Genomic DNA, 21600 nt, shown 5'->3' with positions numbered 1-21600 from the left:
TTTATGATAACTATTTAAAGCGGAAACATTTACTTCCGGAGATACCGGAAGTCGCCATTATGTCAGGAAGACCACCAGATATCGAACCATGGATAACTTTGTTCGATAGATCTCCTCGAGATCTACGATTAACCTAACTTAATCTAACCTAACCTAACCTCAACTAACCTAACCTAACATCATGACTTTTCACACACAGATTGATCTCGATTAGATCTATCTAGCAAATAGATATAATAAATCGATTTCTTGTTTTATCACGTACAGAGTTTCATGATGATTGTTGTGGGGCGGCGTATCATACTTGTGCCAAACAAAAAATTACAAAAATCTCTAGACAGACTTTTTTTCTAGAGCTGTTGAAACTTAATTTCCACTCAATTTCTTTTGATAACCGTATGTGTCTTTAGATCGGGTAATTGGTATTACAGAACCAAAATAAACAGCCACGGAGGCGCTACCGATCCGGAAAGCGACAGTTGAGTTTATAGTACTGACAAAATTTTTGAAAATTGTGCTCTTTTGAGTTTGAAAAAATTTGTAACTTTGATGTTGCAATGATTGCAACGTAATTGGTAAAAGAAGATGAAAAAAATGCAGAACTTTAGTGGGGGATACCAGAAAACGCAGATTTTGCTAACTCTATAAATTTTTTGCTGCACTGCACACAAATTTTCATCTTATCTATTGATTTTTCGTGAAAATAATGCATTTGCATACTTTTTACACGGAAAATCTTCTGCGTATGCGTGAATCATCATGACTTTTCACATACAAATAGATCTTGATGAAATGAAATAACCTAACTTAACCCAACTTAACCTAACCTAACCTAACCTAACTTAACATCATGTGCTATTGCTCTAAATGACCGCGTATTCCGATATGATTGGATAATTATTGATATTCAATATGCAAAAGATAATGAGTGTTATGATGGAAAATATGTGTCTCCACCACCCTTAAAATACTTTCGTAGCACTATAAAACAAACCTATATGCGCGAAAAAATTTTTGGAGTAAGTTTGAGGTGGATTCAATTCCAAATAATCACCATGAGATCTATAGAAGTAAACTATTCCACACTCGTACCTCATCTACCAAACGACGGAACAAACTCGACGTAAACTAATGTTGCAAAACCGTTATGTAATTGTGAGATACTTGGGCGTAAGTTTCATTCGTATACATTCGAAATTGCATGAACATTTGGCTGTCAAAGTGATTTGTTCGCATTGGATACTGCATAATTTGACAATCGTGTCGATTGGTGCAAAGAAATGCCGAAGAAATAAAATCGTGGTACTTCAAAAGACGTGACGACCCGAAACTAAATAACAATCGACTGTATGGGTCAATCAAGACCAGCCAAATCCAAGAAAAGCAAATGGTCGCCTATTTTTCCTTTTAGAGCGACATAGAACTGTCAATTCTGGATAATACACCAGCATTTGTTTGCCAGAAGTGTTCTAAAAAATCAGTGGAGCCAATCGCAGAAGACGAATCATTCTCCACCACGACAATGCCTGCTCTCAAACATCAGATCAAACAAAAATGTTTTTAAACGGTCAAAACATCGAATTGATCCGTTTTTGTTCTTCTTAATCCCGCAGACCAAAAATAAATTGTGTTATCAACGCTTTTCAACACCTGAAGAAGCGGTTGAAGCGTGTATTGATGTCTATGGCGAATATCTAATTATTAGGACCAAAACTATTGGGACAAACTACAGGGGCTGACACAAGCAAAGACTTTTCTGGAAAACTATGACCATTATAGATCTGATGAAGTAAGAACAATCTACAAATACTAACAGGAGTTCTATCGGAGCACTGTCGCCTCAATAAACACCTGAAGACGCTAGATCTAGCAGATAATGCGGCGTGCAGGTTTTGTTACACAGAGGACGAAACCTCTAACCAAATTCTCTCTTCCATTACACCTGGAAGTAGTAAAATAGAAGACGAAGATCTCGGGCAATTGAAGCCATCCCAAATTCTGGACGTTTAAAAGGAATGGATCCTTTGATTCGCAATGTATTGAGACCCCAAATCTATATATATATACATACATATGGAATTATGGATATTTGTTTTTATTTGTCTACCTCAAAACTTAATTGGCAACCCTCGTAGAACAACATTTAATTTGAAGATTAACTATTCAATTTTCTCATATTTTTAAAAATTGAAAAACTAATTAAACGAGTAACTGTAACAATACGCTTGAAATAAAAACTCCCGTGCATAATTTCGAAATATTTTGCACTTCTACGATGTAATGTCAAGTTAAAAATTATTTCCTGAAATATCGCGTGACTTAACACACAATAATAAAAAAGTTTTCTAGCTGCAAAATATATATCTGATCAACTTGTGTACCTGTTTGATATCCATTTAGATGGAATCTCTTATTTATTTAACATAAAATAATTATATATGGCGTAATCGACCATACGTGTTCGATTTCCAAAGATGTAACCGCCTAAAAACAAAATAAAACACGCAAACGAATTTTTTTTACTAATTACATTCTGCTTAAACTCTTAATAATCGAATCTATTTTCATCTATTATTCAAAGATGGAGCCCGTAATGCATATTAAGAAACTAATCTTGCTAAAATCCTTTCTTTAAATATACATCAACCATGAAATATGGTCAATAGGCAAGTCTTTTGATTTCCCGATCGTTGAAAATAGATTAACAGTTTGATGTATTGACTTCCGCATCATGCACGAAACTGAAAGGTGTCATGACTTCGACGCCGAGCTGTATCACGTGCTTTTGACACTGTTGACGGATAAAAAAAAATAATTATTCCCCCAGTCTGTGATCGTATTAACGTCTTTCGATGATGTAACTCCATACGACGTCGACCTAATATAAAAAAATTGACATGTATTGAAAAATATTCCATGGGAAACACGGCGTTGCGTGCACCTTTTTTTCGTATTAAAAATACGAGGGTTGTACAGAAAAAATTAGGTTCTCGATGAGCTACAACCTCGAGGAAAGGTGCCAAGTTAAATCCGACAACACTGGTTCAGACAGACGCTTTGGCATCCATCACAGCTCCGGTCCCATGGTTTATGGTACTCTACTGAGAGTTGCATGGAAGTTCACGATGAAGATCAGAGTGGAAAACCGTCGGTTTGGCGCGAACTTGTTGTTTATACTCATTAGGTCCCCCTGACTGAGGGTTACAAGGAGCAGCACGTTTGCTTGGCTCTATCTATCGTCACAACATTTCATTACATCCCCGAAACAAAGCAATCATCTCGCCAGGTTCACCCTTCACTAAAATGACACTTAGATAGTGATAGTCCAGGAAGAGGTTACACGGTTCCTCAATATGTTCGTCGTTTTGTAAGTTGTGTCTAATTTTGTCAACAGTTTCTTTGTTTTTGACTATTTTTCTAGTCTTTACATCTTAGTTTATATGTTGGATACAAGGCTGAGGGATACAAGGAGCAGCACGTTTGCTGGACTCTATCTATCGTCACAACATTTCATTACATCCCCGAAACAAAGTAATTATCTCGCCAGGTTCACCCTTAGTGGGCTGGAAAGGTTATGGCGATTGTGTTTTGGAATGGGAAGAAATCTCGCCCCATCGATTTCATACAAACGACTGACAGAGGGAGTAGTCGTTCCTCGTCAAACGCAGAAGATATTTGGGTGGACTGTACAGTCCAGACTTAACCTCCAGCGATTATCACCCTCTTCTCCAAACCAAAATGACACTTAGATAGTGATAGTCCAGATATGTTCGTCGTTTTGTAAGTTGTGTCTAATTTTGTTAACAGTTTCTTTGTTTTTGACTATTTTTCTAGTCTTTACATCTTAGTTTATATGTTGGATACAAGGCTGAGGGATACAAGGAGCAGCACGTTTGCTGGACTCTATCTATCGTCACAACATTTCATTACATCCCCGAAACAAAGTAATTATCTCGCCAGGTTCACCCTTAGTGGGCTGGAAAGGTTATGGCGATTGTGTTTTGGAATGGGAAGAAATCTCGCCCCATCGATTTCATACAAACGACTGACAGAGGGAGTAGTCGTTCCTCGTCAAACGCAGAAGATATTTGGGTGGACTGTACAGTCCAGACTTAAGCTCCAGCGATTATCACCCTCTTCTCCAAACCAAAATGACACTTAGATAGTGATAGTCCAGATATGTTCGTCGTTTTGTAAGTTGTGTCTAATTTTGTCAACAGTTTCTTTGTTTTTGACTATTTTTCTAGTCTTTACATCTTAGTTTATATGTTGGATACAAGGCTGAGGGATACAAGGAGCAGCACGTTTGCTGGACTCTATCTATCGTCACAACATTTCATTACATCCCCGAAACAAAGTAATTATCTGGCCAGGTTCACCCTTAGTGGGCTGGAAAGGTTATGGCGATTGTGTTTTGGAATGGGAAGAAATCTCGTCCCATCGATTACATAGAAACGACTGACAGAGGGAATAGTCGTTCCTCGTCAAACGCAGAAGATATTTGGGTGGACTGTACAGTCCAGACTTAACCTCCAGCGATTATCACCCTCTTCTCCAAGCTAAAATGACACTTAGATACTGATAGTCCAGATATGTTCGTCGTTTTGTAAGTTGTGTCTAATTTTGTCAACAGTTTCTTTGTTTTTGACTATTTTTCTAGTCTTTACATCTTAGTTTATATGTTGGATACAAGGCTGAGGGATACAAGGAGCAGCACGTTTGCTGGACTCTATCTATCGTCACAACATTTCATTACATCCCCGAAACAAAGTAATTATCTGGCCAGGTTCACCCTTAGTGGGCTGGAAAGGTTATGGCGATTGTGTTTTGGAATGGGAAGAAATCTCGTCCCATCGATTACATAGAAACGACTGACAGAGGGAATAGTCGTTCCTCGTCAAACGCAGAAGATATTTGGGTGGACTGTACAGTCCAGACTTAACCTCCAGCGATTATCACCCTCTTCTCCAAGCTAAAATGACACTTAGATACTGATAGTCCAGATATGTTCGTCGTTTTGTAAGTTGTGTCTAATTTTGTTAACAGTTTCTTTGTTTTTGACTATTTTTCTAGTCTTTACATCTTAGTTTATATGTTGGATACAAGGCTGAGGGATACAAGGAGCAGCACGTTTGCTGGACTCTATCTATCGTCACAACATTTCATTACATCCCCGAAACAAAGTAATTATCTGGCCAGGTTCACCCTTAGTGGGCTGGAAAGGTTATGGCGATTGTGTTTTAGAATGGGAAGAAATCTCGCCCCATCGATTTCATACAAACGACTGACAGAGGGAGTAGTCGTTCCTCGTCAAACGCAGAAGATATTTGGGTGGACTGTACAGTCCAGACTTAACCTCCAGCGATTATCACCCTCTTCTCCAAACTAAAATGATACTTAGATAGTGATAGTCCAGATATGTTCGTCGTTTTGTAAGTTGTGTCTAATTTTGTTAACAGTTTCTTTGCTTTTGGCTATTTTTCTAGTCTTTACATCTTAGTTTATATGCTGTAGTTATTTCTCGATAAGTCTTCCCCATGTTCGAACTGGTCTAACTTTTTTTTTCTGCCTATTGTATATAGCGAAGTTGCTAGTTCAGTTATGCATTTATTCAATACGATTGGTGGTATTCCATGTCCAAAAACGCTTATTGACGTTGTTTAAGCAAAATGATTCGGATTTTGTGCATCTATATGAAATATGGATACAACACCACGCGATGGCGATTGTTTTTTGGGTATTTCATGGGGTTGTGTTCGTCTTCTACGTTCATAAAGGTAAAACAATAACAGGACGTTTATCATCAGACTAAAACATCTCACACTTCAGTTAAGCTCTTAGCTAAAATTACACTTCGGATTGGTCTGGATCTGGCCCTCAGCGACTTTTACCTGTTTCCTTATTCTAACATTTCACTTACAGTGAAGAGATTCTCATCAGAAGAGGATGTTATTGCAAACGTAAATGCCTGTTTTAAGGAAAAAAACGGCAGTTATTTGTTGGAAAGGCCAAAAAGTGTAAGCATCGGTAAACTAAGTGGATAGACTTGAAATGAGGTTATTTTTTGATAATAAAAACGGTGGTTTCTTTGTTATGTGTAACGACCTGGAAGATACAGAAACTTTGTTACATTTGGACCCTTCTAAATGATACTATAGTCGTAATTCTAGGTTTTTTCGAATTGACGATAACAATATTTCTTTGTTCACATATTGTGGCACAGTTTTTGAAGAATTGAATCGAATTTTTCCTCCATCTATCAGCATTTCGGATCAAGGTAAATTTTATCCTTTATATTCCTTGTTTTTTCATTGTGTTCACAGAATAAAATGATTTTACTTATATGTTAGAGCTCCTTTTGTTCAAATCTATTCTATCTACTCGTTCCTTCTACAGTAATTTCCATCTCTGTTCCAGTTACCTCCCTAATTTTATTTGTTTCCCGCAGAACTACAGCTGCCAGGTTGGTGTTTCAACCACACTCAAAGGACTCAATCGGTACACCACAACAAACGAATTCAACTCAACTCCAGCAATTGGGAAATCAGTTGAGGGCTGCAACCATCTAGGATTTCCAAGCCCCAACCTTATCTTTATTATATAAATGAGTCTGAGTTGTTTTTAATTCACAACTGCTTTTATTCGTTGTGGTCTTCTGGATACGCAATGTCCGGGGATAGTTTTAGATCGTTAAATTTTTATTTTTAATCTAATTAATGAGATTTTTTTATTAATTTTATTGTTGATGTATATAATTAACTGTGTACCAGTTAATTATATACTTTAACCGAGGTCGAATACCACTTCCTGAGGAAGAGTTTTCTGTTGAAGAATTTAAGGTTATAACGCTGTAGGATTTCTTAATGATAAGGCACATTATAAACCAGGAAAATATTTTTCAATTTCTTTATAATTAGTTTGCTTAACACATTACTTGTTTGTTTTATTGAACGATTACTCCGAATAGAATAAAATCGAAAAACTTACCGTTGGAGAAAACTTGACCCGTAACAACCAGCACCATGATAGTGGCAAAAACACCAGGTGCCAACATCTTCATAAATAACCTACAGGAAGAACAAACACATATTTACATTGATATATAGAAATAATCAAACCCTTTTAGAAGGTTTTCCATATCGGCAGATGATATACACATTCGTAGAATCACAGCTGGAGATGATTAAGTGGCTTCGGCCGGAAGTTGTTGGTTGAAAATTCTTCATATCGTTGGTTTATGTCGATTCACATTTTGATTCAACACTTATTCAAATTAAATTAAAACTGATATGAAAATTTGGATTTAAGAAAAACGTACGTATCAAAAACTGGTTCAAATTTTTTATATTATTTTGAATGCAATCGGGTATCTCATTAGTAAACTTTATATGAAAAGAAAACAATAAAAAACAAACTTAAAAATAACTAAATGAAGATACAAATGAAATAAAATGTCAATTTACAAAAGGAAACCTGAATGAATGACAAAATTGCGGAAAAGATGTTATAGATTTGATTTCAATTGGCAAATGATTGTGCATTTTTATTGCGTTGTAAAATATTGAGCCCTTAACTAATTCGGAACGTGGAGTAGGTAGGTAAAGGTCGAGTTACGCGTTCCTAAGTGGATAAGATGAATAAGGAAGGAAGAGCCAGAATTTTTAATCTTTTAAAGAAGTCTCTGCAGTGGATAAATATCTAACAGCACTATTTTGTAGTAGTAAATTTTATATGAAAAGAAAACAATAAAAAACAAACATAAAAATAACTAAATGAAGGTACAAATGAAATAAAATGTCAATTTACAAAAGGAAACCTGAATGAATGACAAAATTGCGGAAAAGATGTTATAGATTTGATTTCAATTGGCAAATGATTGTGCATTTTTATTGCGTTGTAAAATATTGAGCCCTTAACTAATTCGGAACATGGAGTAGGTAGGTAAAGGTCGAGTTACGCGTTCCTAAGTGGATAAGATGAATAAGGAAGGAAGAGCCAGAATTTTTAATCTTTTAAAGAAGTCTCTGCAGTGGGTAAATATCTAACAGCACTATTTTGTAGTAGTAAATTTTATATGAAAAGAAAACAATAAAAAACAAACTTAAAAATAACTAAATGAAGATACAAATGAAATAAAATGTCAATTTACAAAAGAAAATCTAAATGTATGCCAAAATTGCGGAAAAAGATGTTATAGATTTGATTTCAATTGGCAAATGATTGTGCATTTTTATTGCGTTGTAAAATAATGAGCCCTTAACTAATTCGGAACGTGGAGTAGGTAGGTAAAGGTCGAGTTACGCGTTCCTAAGTGGATAAGATGAATAAGGAAGGAAGAGCCAGAATTTTTAATCTTTTAAAGAAGTCTCTGCAATGGGTAAATATCTAACAGCACTATTTTGTAGTAGTAAATTTTATATGAAAAGAAAACAATAAAAAACAAACATAAAAATAACTAAATGAAGATACAAATGAAATAAAATGTCAATTTACAAAAGGAAACCTGAATGAATGACAAAATTGCGGAAAAGATGTTATAGATTTGATTTCAATTGGCAAATGATTGTGCATTTTTATTGCGTTGTAAAATAATGAGCCCTTAACTAATTCGGAACGTGGAGTAGGTAGGTAAAGGTCGAGTTACGCGTTCCTAAGTGGATAAGATGAATAAGGAAGGAAGAGCCAGAATTTTTAATCTTTTAAAGAAGTCTCTGCAATGGGTAAATATCTAACAGCACTATTTTGTAGTAGTAAATTTTATATGAAAAGAAAACAATAAAAAACAAACATAAAAATAACTAAATGAAGATACAAATGAAATAAAATGTCAATTTACAAAAGGAAACCTGAATGAATGACAAAATTGCGGAAAAGATGTTATAGATTTGATTTCAATTGGCAAATGATTGTGCATTTTTATTGCGTTGTAAAATATTGAGCCCTTAACTAATTCGGAACGTGGAGTAGGTAGGTAAAGGTCGAGTTACGCGTTCCTAAGTGGATAAGATGAATAAGGAAGGAAGAGCCAGAATTTTTAATCTTTTAAAGAAGTCTCTGCAGTGGGTAAATATCTAACAGCACTATTTTGTAGTAGTAAATTTTATATGAAAAGAAAACAATAAAAAACAAACTTAAAAATAACTAAATGAAGATACAAATGAAATAAAATGTCAATTTACAAAAGGAAACCTGAATGAATGACAAAATTGCGGAAAAGATGTTATAGATTTGATTTCAATTGGCAAATGATTGTGCATTTTTATTGCGTTGTAAAATATTGAGCCCTTAACTAATTCGGAACGTAGAGTAGGTAGGTAAAGGTCGAGTTACGCGTTCCTGAGTGGATAAGATGAATAAGGAAGGAAGAGCCAGAATTTTTAATCTTTTAAAGAAGTCTCTGCAATGGGTAAATATCTAACAGCACTATTTTGTAGTAGTAAATTTTATATGAAAAGAAAACAATAAAAAACAAACATAAAAATAACTAAATGAAGATACAAATGAAATAAAATGTCAATTTACAAAAGGAAACCTGAATGAATGACAAAATTGCGGAAAAGATGTTATAGATTTGATTTCAATTGGCAAATGATTGTGCATTTTTATTGCGTTGTAAAATATTGAGCCCTTAACTAATTCGGAACGTAGATTAGGTAGGTAAAGGTCGAGTTACGCGTTCCTAAGTGGATAAGATGAATAAGGAAGGAAGAGTCAGCTCTATTTTGTAGTTTGAAGATATTTTTTAGATAAAGTGACTCGCATTTCAAGAAATTGTCCACCACAATCCCACCCAATGGTGGTTTTAATTAATAAAAAAGCTGCTATTTATTTTTATATGATAAAACTTTAGTTTTAGAAACGTTGAGACCCCGAAGATTAGAATTGTTGTTCGTGTCCGAAAGCTTGGAAATATATTAAAGTTAGTACACTTTGGTGTTGAATTTTACTACGAAAACGCTAATAATTTGATTAAATATAAAATAATTGAATCCAAAATCCGCTTATTAATTGCTTCTAATACGAAACGAAGTTCGTTAGGTTAATTTCGAAAATTTGTGAAAATTATATACGAGAAAGTTAGTATTACAACAATGTTTGAAACTAACGGTATTTTGAGTATTTATACAACAAAGACATTCTGTATAAATGCACGTTCCAGCAAATTATCTTAATTCCCACAGTCCGGTTTATGTTTTGTTCGTTAATTTGATCCGACAGGTCTTTTGGTTTGTCGGTTGTAATTGACTGCAACGGTAATATCACAACGAATATACTATGACATTACATGGATTTATCCTGATGGATGAAGATTAACTCGCAGCATACCGTCAGGATTAATATTTGAAGATTATTGATGCCGGAACGTACGTAAATAGTGTTAGCAATATATTATTGGTAATTGAAAATTATATTTCACGTACACTCATTTTTAGATCATACAATCACATCGACTGCTACTTTGTCTGTGGAAGAAATATTTAAAAGAACTAATGTCGTAACAATCTAACTTCCTCCAGTTACTCAAGAGGAATAAACATGAACACAAACCATTATAAAAGCTACGGATCAAGTTCCACCATGGAAAATATGGAAGAACCTGCAAACGCGGGAAATGTTAACAGCAAATCAACGAAAATCACTAAATGCCTGTACACAAAGAATCAGAAACGTTTATAGTATAAGAAGAAGTGCAAAAAGGTAATTTTCCATCACTATTTATAGCTTTGAAGAATGATTTTATTAGAAGTAACTAAGCAACTCTATATTGGATAGCTACAGCTGAAGCGAACTAATAGATGTTAAACCTGCAGATGATATAATGATCAAAACAGAAAATCACGAAGATCTACACTAAAATTTAACTAACTGGAACCAAATATTGACGGAAAACAGATCGGAAATGAACGAAAACCAAGGATATGATTGTAGCAAATATAAAAGAAGAAATTGGAATCATAAATAGGGCAATAGTTGTGGTTTGATTTGGGGTACTAGAACTAGTTTAAATACTATGAGAAATAATCTCTCAAAGGTACAAAATTTGCTTGCATATGTGCAGCCGAGGCTATAGCTACTCAAGAAGTGAATTCTAAATCTAGCACCTCTCCATTTATTATTGGAAAGAAAAACTGTCCCTAAATAATGACCAAACCTGTGACTTGTCTTTGTTTAATGCACTAAAAAATTTTGGCTCTAAGAAAAAGACGTAAACTCAAAATCGATGTCTTTGTTTGAATTGTACCGTGAGGATTTTCATCTGCCGTCAAAACCGTCTCGTGTGAAAGCAGTTTCAACAGTAAACATTCAAATATCTTCCGTGGACTTTGAAAGCGTTTTGTAGTTGTGTTTTCCTTATGCGAATAAAGGAATTTCGACAGTATGCAGTTCAATTAGAAATTTTTGATTGTTATTTGATACCTCCTAAATAAATAGTTACATTTTATGATTATTTTCTTCAGAATGTTTCTTTAAGACGAACGGTTTCTTGACAAGGACTTCGAAAAGGGCAAAAAGGATTTCGTACGTGTTCCGGTTGAAATATTCATATTTATACTTAATATTTATCGATAAAACACTCTGTAGAATGACTGGCAATTTAAATAATAAAAATCAAAAGCATTAAAATAAACTTAGTGTATAGTGTATCTTCGGTCTCTGAAGATGATGACTTTGTTATAGAAACGTACATCAAACAGTGCAATTGTTAATATTGATATAACTGATTTAAATAAATATTATAATAAACAATATAATAAATAAAACAAGTCGGGATTTCATTGTTTTTTTTTTGTTATTTCATTATTGTCCAGTCAATGACGGTAAATTCGTATGAAAACTTGTATTGCTCACCCAAATATATTTACCCTATACTGAAAATTGGTTTTTTTAAAGGGTAAAAACCACCCCTATTCGAAAACAATTTAGTTTTGAACATGTAATTAACTGAAATCATATTTATATCATTCAAATGAATGTCAATTGACAATTTTTATATATAATTCATGATTTATTCACGAATTTCGTCCCTTAATAACCACCCCTTATAACAGATATAAAAAAAATGATAATGAACGTATTATTAAGCAGTTACTAAACTGATTAAAAAGTATCGATTTGCATAAAATTGGGATTTGAGTTCTATTTAACTTCCCCTTTGAAGTTAAGTGTTTTTATGGGGTTGGTTTTTATTTATTAGGTGTGAAAACTACCCCCATTTGAAAAAATTCATAAAATACTAGTTCCGAGCGTGTAATTATGCGTAAATACTTTGAATTTAACGTCGATAAACAATTTCTGATTTATTAAACAGTTATCATTGAAAAATTATTAATAAGTATCCCGGAAAACATTTAGATTTAGGCTCTAGATACTTTAAGATTTTGTCATTATTATTATTCATCAATATGCTAATATGAATGTTCAAATTTCTAAAAAACGGTGCTTTTGGTTTTTTTCCCCATAACTCGCTTAGTTTTCAAGCAATCGAGTCCTTAGTATTTCTTAAGTTTTTTGAAGCTATAAGCTAATCTAAATGAAAGTTTTTTCGCATCTTATTTTTAAAAATGTACATGCTAAAAAGGCTCAAAAAGGTACTCTGCACAAACGCATTTTAAACGGCCATATGTCACTCAATTTTCAATCTACGAAAACGAATAAAACGCAAAAATCTTTCGAAAAGAAAAACCTACAATTTTGTACTCCACAAAATTTTACGTATCATTAATAGTTTTTGAGTTATTTTGAAGAAAAAAGCGATTTTTTGATGAATTACGGAATTTATATTATATAAATATTATATAAATATAATTCAGTCAAATTGTGAAATTTTACAAACGCACTTTAAACTAAAATCTTTCGAAAAAAAGAACCTACAATTTTGTATTCCGCAAAATTTTACGTATCATTAATAGTTTTTGAGTTATTTTGAAAAAAAAAGCGATTTTTTGATGAATTACGGAATTTATATTATATAAATATTTTAATTCAGTCAAATTGTGAAATTTTACAAACGCACTTTAAACTAAAATCTTTCGAAAAAAAGAACCTACAATTTTGTATTCCGCAAAATTTTACGTATCATTAATAGTTTTTGAGTTATTTTGAAAAAAAAAAGCGATTTTTTGATGAATTACGGAATTTATATTATATAAATATTTTAATTCAGTCAAATTGTGAAATTTTACAAACGCACTTTAAACTAAAATCTTTCGAAAAAAAGAACCTACAATTTTGTATTCCGCAAAATTTTACGTATCATTAATAGTTTTTGAGTTATTTTGAAAAAAAAAAGCGATTTTTTGATGAATTACGGAATTTATATTATATAAATATTTTAATTCAGTCAAATTGTGAAATTTTACAAACGCACTTTAAACTAAAATCTTTCGAAAAAAAGAACCTACAATTTTGAACTCCATAAAATTTTACGTATCATTAATAGTTTTTGAGTTATTTTGAAAAAAAAAGCGATTTTTTGATGAATTACGGAATTTATATTATATAAATATTTTAATTCAGTCAAATTGTGAAATTTTACAAACGCACTTTAAACTAAAATCTTTCGAAAAAAAAACCTACAATTTTGTACTCCGCAAAATTTTACGTATCATTAATAGTTTTTGAGTTATTTTGAAGAAAAAAGCGATTTTTTGATGAATTACGGAATTTATATTATATAAATATTTTAATTCAGTCAAATTGTGAAATTTTACAAACGCACTTTAAACTAAAATCTTTCGAAAAAAAGAACCTACAATTTTGTACTCCATAAAATTTTACGTATCATTAATAGTTTTTGAGTTATTTTGAAGAAAAAAGCGATTTTTTGATGAATTACGGAATTTATATTATATAAATATTTTAATTCAGTCAAATTGTGAAATTTTACAAACGCACTTTAAACTAAAATCTTTCGAAAAAAAGAACCTACAATTTTGTACTCCGCAAAATTTTACGTATCATTAATAGTTTTTGAGTTATTTTGAAAAAAAAAGCGATTTTTTGATGAATTACAGAATTTATATTATATAAATATTTTAATTCAGTCAAATTGTGAAATTTTACAAACGCACTTTAAACTAAAATCTTTCGAAAAAAAGAACCTACAATTTTGTACTCCGCAAAATTTTACGTATCATTAATAGTTTTTGAGTTATTTTGAAAAAAAAAGCGATTTTTTGATGAATTACAGAATTTATATTATATAAATATTTTAATTCAGTCAAATTGTGAAATTTTACAAACGCACTTTAAACTAAAATCTTTCGAAAAAAAGAACCTACAATTTTGTACTCCGCAAAATTTTACGTATCATTAATAGTTTTTGAGTTATTTTGAAAAAAAAAGCGATTTTTTGATGAATTACAGAATTTATATTATATAAATATTTTAATTCAGTCAAATTGTGAAATTTTACAAACGCACTTTAAACTAAAATCTTTCGAAAAAAAGAACCTACAATTTTGTACTCCATAAAATTTTACGTATCATTAATAGTTTTTGAGTTATTTTGAAAAAAAAAGCGATTTTTTGATGAATTACGGAATTTATATTATATAAATATTTTAATTCAGTCAAATTGTGAAATTTTACAAACGCACTTTAAACTAAAATCTTTCGAAAAAAAGAACCTACAATTTTGTACTCCGCAAAATTTTACGTATCATTAATAGTTTTTGAGTTATTTTGAAGAAAAAAGCGATTTTTTGATGAATTACGGAATTTATATTATATAAATATTTTAATTCAGTCAAATTGTGAAATTTTACAAACGCACTTTAAACTAAAATCTTTCGAAAAGAAAAACCTACAATTTTGTACTCCGCAAAATTTTACGTATCATTAATAGTTTTTGAGTTATTTTGAAAAAAAAAGCGATTTTTTGATGAATTACGGAATTTATATTATATAAATATTTTAATTCAGTCAAATTGTGAAATTTTACAAACGCACTTCAAACTAAAATCTTTCGAAAAGAAAAACCAACAATTTTGTACTCCGCAAAATTTTACGTATCATTAATAGTTTTTGAGTTATTTTGAAAAAAAAAGCGATTTTTTGATGAATTACGGAATTTATATTATATAAATATTTTAATTCAGTCAAATTGTGAAATTTTACAAACGCACTTTAAACTAAAATCTTTCGAAAAGAAAAACCTACAATTTTGTACTCCGCAAAATTTTACGTATCATTAATAGTTTTTGAGTTATTTTGAAAAAAAAAGCGATTTTTTGATGAATTACGGAATTTATATTATATAAATATTTTAATTCAGTCAAATTGTGAAATTTTACAAACGCACTTCAAACTAAAATCTTTCGAAAAAAAAACCTAAAATTTTGTACTCCGCAAAATTTTACGTATCATTAATAGTTTTTGAGTTATTTTGAAAAAAAAAGCGATTTTTTGATGAATTACGGAATTTATATTATATAAATATTTTAATTCAGTCAAATTGTGAAATTTTACAAACGCACTTTAAACTAAAATCTTTCGAAAAGAAAAACCTACAATTTTGTACTCCGCAAAATTTTACGTATCATTAATAGTTTTTGAGTTATTTTGAAAAAAAAAGCGATTTTTTGATGAATTACGGAATTTATATTATATAAATATTTTAATTCAGTCAAATTGTGAAATTTTACAAACGCACTTCAAACTAAACCTTTCGAAAAAAAAACCTAAAATTTTGTACTCCGCAAAATTTTACGTATCATTAATAGTTTTTGAGTTATTTTGAAAAAAAAAGCGATTTTTTGATGAATTACGGAATTTATATTATATAAATATTTTAATTCAGTCAAATTGTGAAATTTTACAAACGCACTTCAAACTAAAATCTTTCGAAAAAAAAACCTACAATTTTGTACTCCGCAAAATTTTACGTATCATTAATAGTTTTTGAGTTATTTTGAAAAAAAAGCGATTTTTTGATGAATTACGGAATTTATATTATATAAATATTTTAATTCAGTCAAATTGTGAAATTTTACAAACGCACTTCAAACTAAAATCTTTCGAAAAGAAAAACCAACAATTTTGTACTCCGCAAAATTTTACGTATCATTAATAGTTTTTGAGTTATTTTGAAAAAAAAAAGCGATTTTTTGATGAATTACGGAATTTATATTATATAAATATTTTAATTCAGTCAAATTGTGAAATTTTTTAAAACGTTTTCCACTGAAAAACTAGAAATCGACTCTCTTCAAAGCTCGCTTAATTTTGATGCTGAGAACTTTTGCAAAATATGAAAAAAAAGTTATTTTAAAGTGTTTTAAAAAAGGTTTCATGAGTTTTCCCGAAAAATTCGTTGATTATTAGTTATTGTACGTAGAAACTTTCCGTTTTGGCGTTTGAAAATACCAATACACTTTTAACAAGCAATAATTCCGTTTGTATTGGATCTGCAGATATCATAAATTCTAATTTTTATTTGTTTTTTCACAAGCTTTAATCTTCCTCCAGAAATATTTTCCGATTAAACGCGTGCTTCTCCAGTTATTCGCGAAAAACCGTCCGAAAACAAGTTTTTTTTTGCCTGAAAATTGGGAGAGACAGAGAGGGAAAACAGATATAAAAATAAACTAAATAAAGATACAAATAAAATAAAATTTCAATAAACAGCAGAAAACAGCAATTAGTAACAAAATTATAGTCACTCTTAATAGGTAATAATTAGTATATAAGTCCATAGCAAAAACTAAACCAGTATGCAACATATCCGGAAATAATCAATTATTAGAATATAATTTACAAGTGATTGTGCATTTTTTTGCATTGTAAATTATTGAGCCCTTAACTAATTCTGAACGTGGAGTTCCTAAGCCTTGCTAGGATCTTTCTGAAATTAGAAACTCGTTCTTACGAATTAGACAAACGAATTCAAAGATGAATAAGGAAGGAAGAGTCAGAATATTTTAAAGAATTCCCTGCAGTGATAGTTGCTGTTTAGTCCGAGTAAATATCTAGAAGCTCTATTTTGTAGTTTGAATATTGGCTCAAATTGAGCCGTACCACACGTACCCCAGAAAATGATTATTGACTGGACTACTAGTTTTCTCAGTGTATTTAATGCAAAACCATGACGTTCACAGTTAGGTAGGATTCTATTTCGACTATATCAATGGAATCGACATGAAACTCCGTTTTTTATATGTCGGTCGTCCTATAAAAAGGACCGCCATAAAAGCATTTTCACTACGTTGGAAAAAAAAGTTCCAGATCATTATTATGTACCTCCTGAAGGAAAACGAATTAGAAGTAGAAAGTGATGCGGAAATTTGCACTGGAAATTTGTCCGGAAAAACGATCGTATTTAATCAGAATATATAGAAGAATATACAGAATTATTTTCACTTCAAATATCTGCCAAAGATATGTTTTGATTCTTCCACGTGTTGCAATAAACCTAACCTAACCTGACCTAACTAACCTAACCTAACATAACCAAGCCTCCACGTGTTGCAATAAACCTAACCTAACCTAACCAAGCCTCCACGTGTTGCAATAAACCTAACCTAACCTAACCAAGCCTCCACGTGTTGCAATAAACCTAATCTAACTTAATCTAACCTAACCAAGCCTCCACGTGTTGCAATAAACCTAACCTAACTTAATCTAACCTAACCAAGCCTCCACGTGTTGCAATAAACCTAACCTAACTTAATCTAACCTAACCAAGCCTCCACGTGTTGCAATAAACCTAACCTAACCTAACCAAGCCTCCACGTGTTGCAATAAACCTAACCTAACCTAACCAAGCCTCCACGTGTTGCAATAAACCTAACCTAACCTAACCAAGCCTCCACGTGTTGCAATAAACCTAACCTAACTTAATCTAACCTAACCAAGCCTCCACGTGTTGCAATAAACCTAACCTAACCTAACCAAGCATCCAAGTGTTGCAGTAAACCTAAGCTAACCTAATTCTCCTGACACGTTTTGCTAGATTTGTGGTGATTCTACCATAAAATTTCAACGGAACACATCAACCATTTTGATTAAATCGCTTATGATAGATACGATTGACTTTCGAAAATACGTTGCAACAGTTTTTCGATATCAAAATATTTTTTGCAAACGACTAGAAAGTATGAGGGGACGCGCCTGACCTGACCCGACACATAAACATTTAATCTCAAGGTCTGATAGATTCGAATTTAGTCTCTACTTTAAATATAACTGCGAATTATGCATTTAACCTAAAAATAACGTCGCTATATTTGTGTGGGAATATATGAATCGTAGGATGAGCTAATTACGTACTGAACGACTACGTGCATTTCCGCTGCTAATATTTTTTTTAATGTGTGCAATTGAAAGAATTTTTCAAAAACGGAATCATGGTAATGTTCATGTTACAAGATATTATGTTCAAGAGCTCAATATGGTCCAGATTTCGGTGTATAACCAAAGAAAGTTGCTGTACATAATAAGATATTTAATGTAATTCGTTTCAAATGTATATGTCGTAGGTCGATAGACAAGTTGGGATTTTATCTAATATCCCAGGATAATAGTCGGCCACGTATGCCTATTCTCCCGGAGTATTAGCTAAATGTCGGACAATAGATTAGCTAAGATTCGGATGTCGATAAAAAAAATTAATATCATTACGGAAAACATCTTTTATGCAGTCAGTCTCGCAAATAATCAATCTATAACAAACCGGTGTTCTTGTTTTACAAATAAAATGTAAATCACAATATCACCAAGCCTCCACATGTTGCAATAAACCTAACCTAACGAAACCTGACCTAACCAAGCCTCCACGTGTTGCAATAAACCTAACCTAACCTAACCAAGCCTCCACGTGTTGCAATAAACCTAACCTAACCAAACCTGACCTAACCAAGCCTCCACGTGTTGCAATAAACCTAACCTAAACTAACCAAGCCTCTACGTGTTGCAATAAATCTAACCTAACCAAACCTGACCTAACCAAGCCTCCACGTGTTGCAATAAACGTAACCTAACCAAACCTGACCTAACCAAGCCTCCACGTGTTGCAATAAACCTAATCTAACCTAACCAAGCCTCCACGTGTTGCAATAAACCTAACCTAAACTAACCAAGCCTCGACGTATTGCAATAAATGATTGATGGATATGAGATTTCTTTCATCTTATTTTTTTTTTTTTATATTCTTCTGTAAACCCAAAAATCTGTTATCCGAATTTTAGCTAAAGTCCCATGAGAATAGACAAACGCTTGGTCATTTTTCGACGAATAATCCTTTGTCCGGCATTTAGCTAATATTCCGGGATAATATTCAGTCGACTGACTATTATCCTGGAATATTAGCTAAAATCCCAACTTGTCTATTGACCTACGACATATACACGAGTTGTTATATTATTGTCATATATGGAAATATCCACATTCATTTGAATAAAAATTAGGATAATTATCTAGATTAGGTTACACCCCTCCGATTTCGTTAAAATTTTTAGTAAGTTGTAAAGAAAATTACGATGAACAAGAATATATATAAATATAGAGCGCGGAAATCATCCCTTAAGGTACTTTTTTGCGTTTAAACAATCAAATAATGATTTTTCAGTGATTGTAATATTTAAATTAATCGTTGAAACCTAACCTAACCTAATCTAACCTAACCTAACCTACATACTTCTCTACAAAATCAAATCCAATCACAAGCTGTTATCGAAAACTCTTCCATGATTTTTTCTAGATGAGGTGGTCGACAATAAATAAAATAAGCGATAACAGCAACCCCTGCTTGTGATTGGATTTCATTTTGTAGAGAAGTATGTAGGTTAGGTTAGGTTAGATTAGGTTAGGTTAGGTTAGGTTAGATTAGGTTAGGTTAGGTTTCAACGATTAATTTAAATATTACAATCACTGAAAAATCATTATTTGATTATTTAAACGCAAAAAAGCATCTGAACGGATGATTTCCGCGCCCTATATTTATAAATATTCTTGTTCATCGTAATTTTCTTTACAACATACTAAAATTTTAACGAAATCGGAGGGGTGTTACCTAATCTGGATAACGAATGAACAAATTTCTTAACTCTACTAGCAAATTGCTACCGAATGAATTTAATAGTGATGAAAGTAAACTTTAATCCTTTCAGGATGCAACTGAAGTTCTCACAATTAAGTTCAACAGGTAAAGCTGTACTTTTCATAAAAAACAAGATAAACAGACAAAATTGGAAGCTTTATTACAACTGAGGATTCAATCTCAGAAATCATAGAACGGAATTGAGGGAGAAAACCCGGAATATTTCTTCAAAACAACAAGGATTTGTCGAGTTATAAGCAACAGCAGTAGGAAAAAATGACAAAGAAATTGCCAGTAGCCGATACAGCAAAGAAAGAAACTGAAAGAAATCACTGACGTAATCCAAAATACCAACAACTAGAAAGCACCGAGCGTTGATAATACCTAAAACTTCTGGTATAACAAATTAGGGGAATTAGCAAAGCAATTTTTTCATCTCCTACAGAATCCGGAAGATATTCCAACGTTTTCAGTACTGGGTTCCACTCATTTACTTCCAAAGAGCTCCCAGACGGATGACCCCATTCAGCACGTGCCTACCCACTTTATATAAGATACTTACAGCTTGTATCACTAACAGAATTTATAGACACGTCGAAGAAAATAACATCTTAGCAGATGAACAGAAAGGTTGTAGAAGAGACCACCGAGGGTACAAACAACAACTTATCAAAGACTCTGTAATACTGCGACAAGCACAGAGAGATCACCGGAATATACACACTGTTTTCGTGGATAGTGTACCTCATTCCTGGCTTGTGGAAGTCTTGCAGATTTACAAAGTTCACCCAACTATTGTAAGCTTCCTTTCAACAACGATGAAGAGATGGCGGACGAACCTACATCCTCAAATCGGTCCAAACTCTCTCGGTACTGACGAAATACCCATTCGTAGGGGAGTCCGTTGTGGTTCTGCCTTGCAATGAATCCCTTAACCAACTATACCATCACTCATCTTCTTTATATCGACGATATCAAACTATACGCAGCAAATAAACGTCACATCAATCACCTTCACCTTCACAAGATGTTTGAACTGTCCAAGTACAAGACTCTACATACCGAGAAAGGCATTAGCATGAACGCAAATGTCCAGCTTCCTAACAAGGATATCGTACAGGCGATTGAAAACGTAGAAACCTACAAATACGTAGGATTTCAGCAGACTAAGTTGCTGGACCACAAGCAGGCAAAAGCTACCAGGATCAATACACCAAAAGAATGAAGTTATTCATGGAATCAGAATTAAGTGCAGGCAGCAACAACACACCTGTTTTAACGTACTCTTTTGGAATCATAAAGTGGACGAAAACAGACCTAGAGGGTATTCAGAGCAACCACCACTCGAAGTCATCCACTATTAGAACAACATAACCCCGAAAAGAGGATGGAAGAGGCTTGATTGACCTTCTTAACCTGCACTTTCGACAGGTAATAAAACTACGTGAATTCTTTCATACTAAATTGGAGCTCTCAGCTCTACACCGGATTATATCCAAAGAAGATAAGGATTATTCACCTCTCAATCTCGTGGTGATCTCAACCAACCGCATGTTGACAAG

General features: G+C 32.5%; 1 protein-coding gene across 2 annotated transcripts in view; it reads right to left on the bottom strand.

Annotated features, from left to right (window-relative positions):
- LOC130448602 (tyrosine-protein phosphatase Lar) overlaps positions 1–21600 on the bottom strand; it is a 597225-nt gene that overhangs the window by 551479 nt on the left and 24146 nt on the right. For both annotated transcript variants that reach the window (XM_056786026.1, XM_056786028.1), the window contains exon 2: positions 6988–7067. In XM_056786026.1, the coding sequence (XP_056642004.1) occupies positions 6988–7067 (80 nt within the window). The remainder of the gene's footprint in view (positions 1–6987; positions 7068–21600) is intronic.

The sequence above is a fragment of the Diorhabda sublineata genome, chromosome 9 (assembly GCF_026230105.1).
Source record: "Diorhabda sublineata isolate icDioSubl1.1 chromosome 9, icDioSubl1.1, whole genome shotgun sequence".
NCBI classification, from domain to species: Eukaryota; Metazoa; Arthropoda; class Insecta; order Coleoptera; family Chrysomelidae; genus Diorhabda; species Diorhabda sublineata.
The sequence above is the reverse complement of the archived record's forward strand: the minus strand, read 5'-3'. Positions and strand labels throughout refer to the sequence as shown.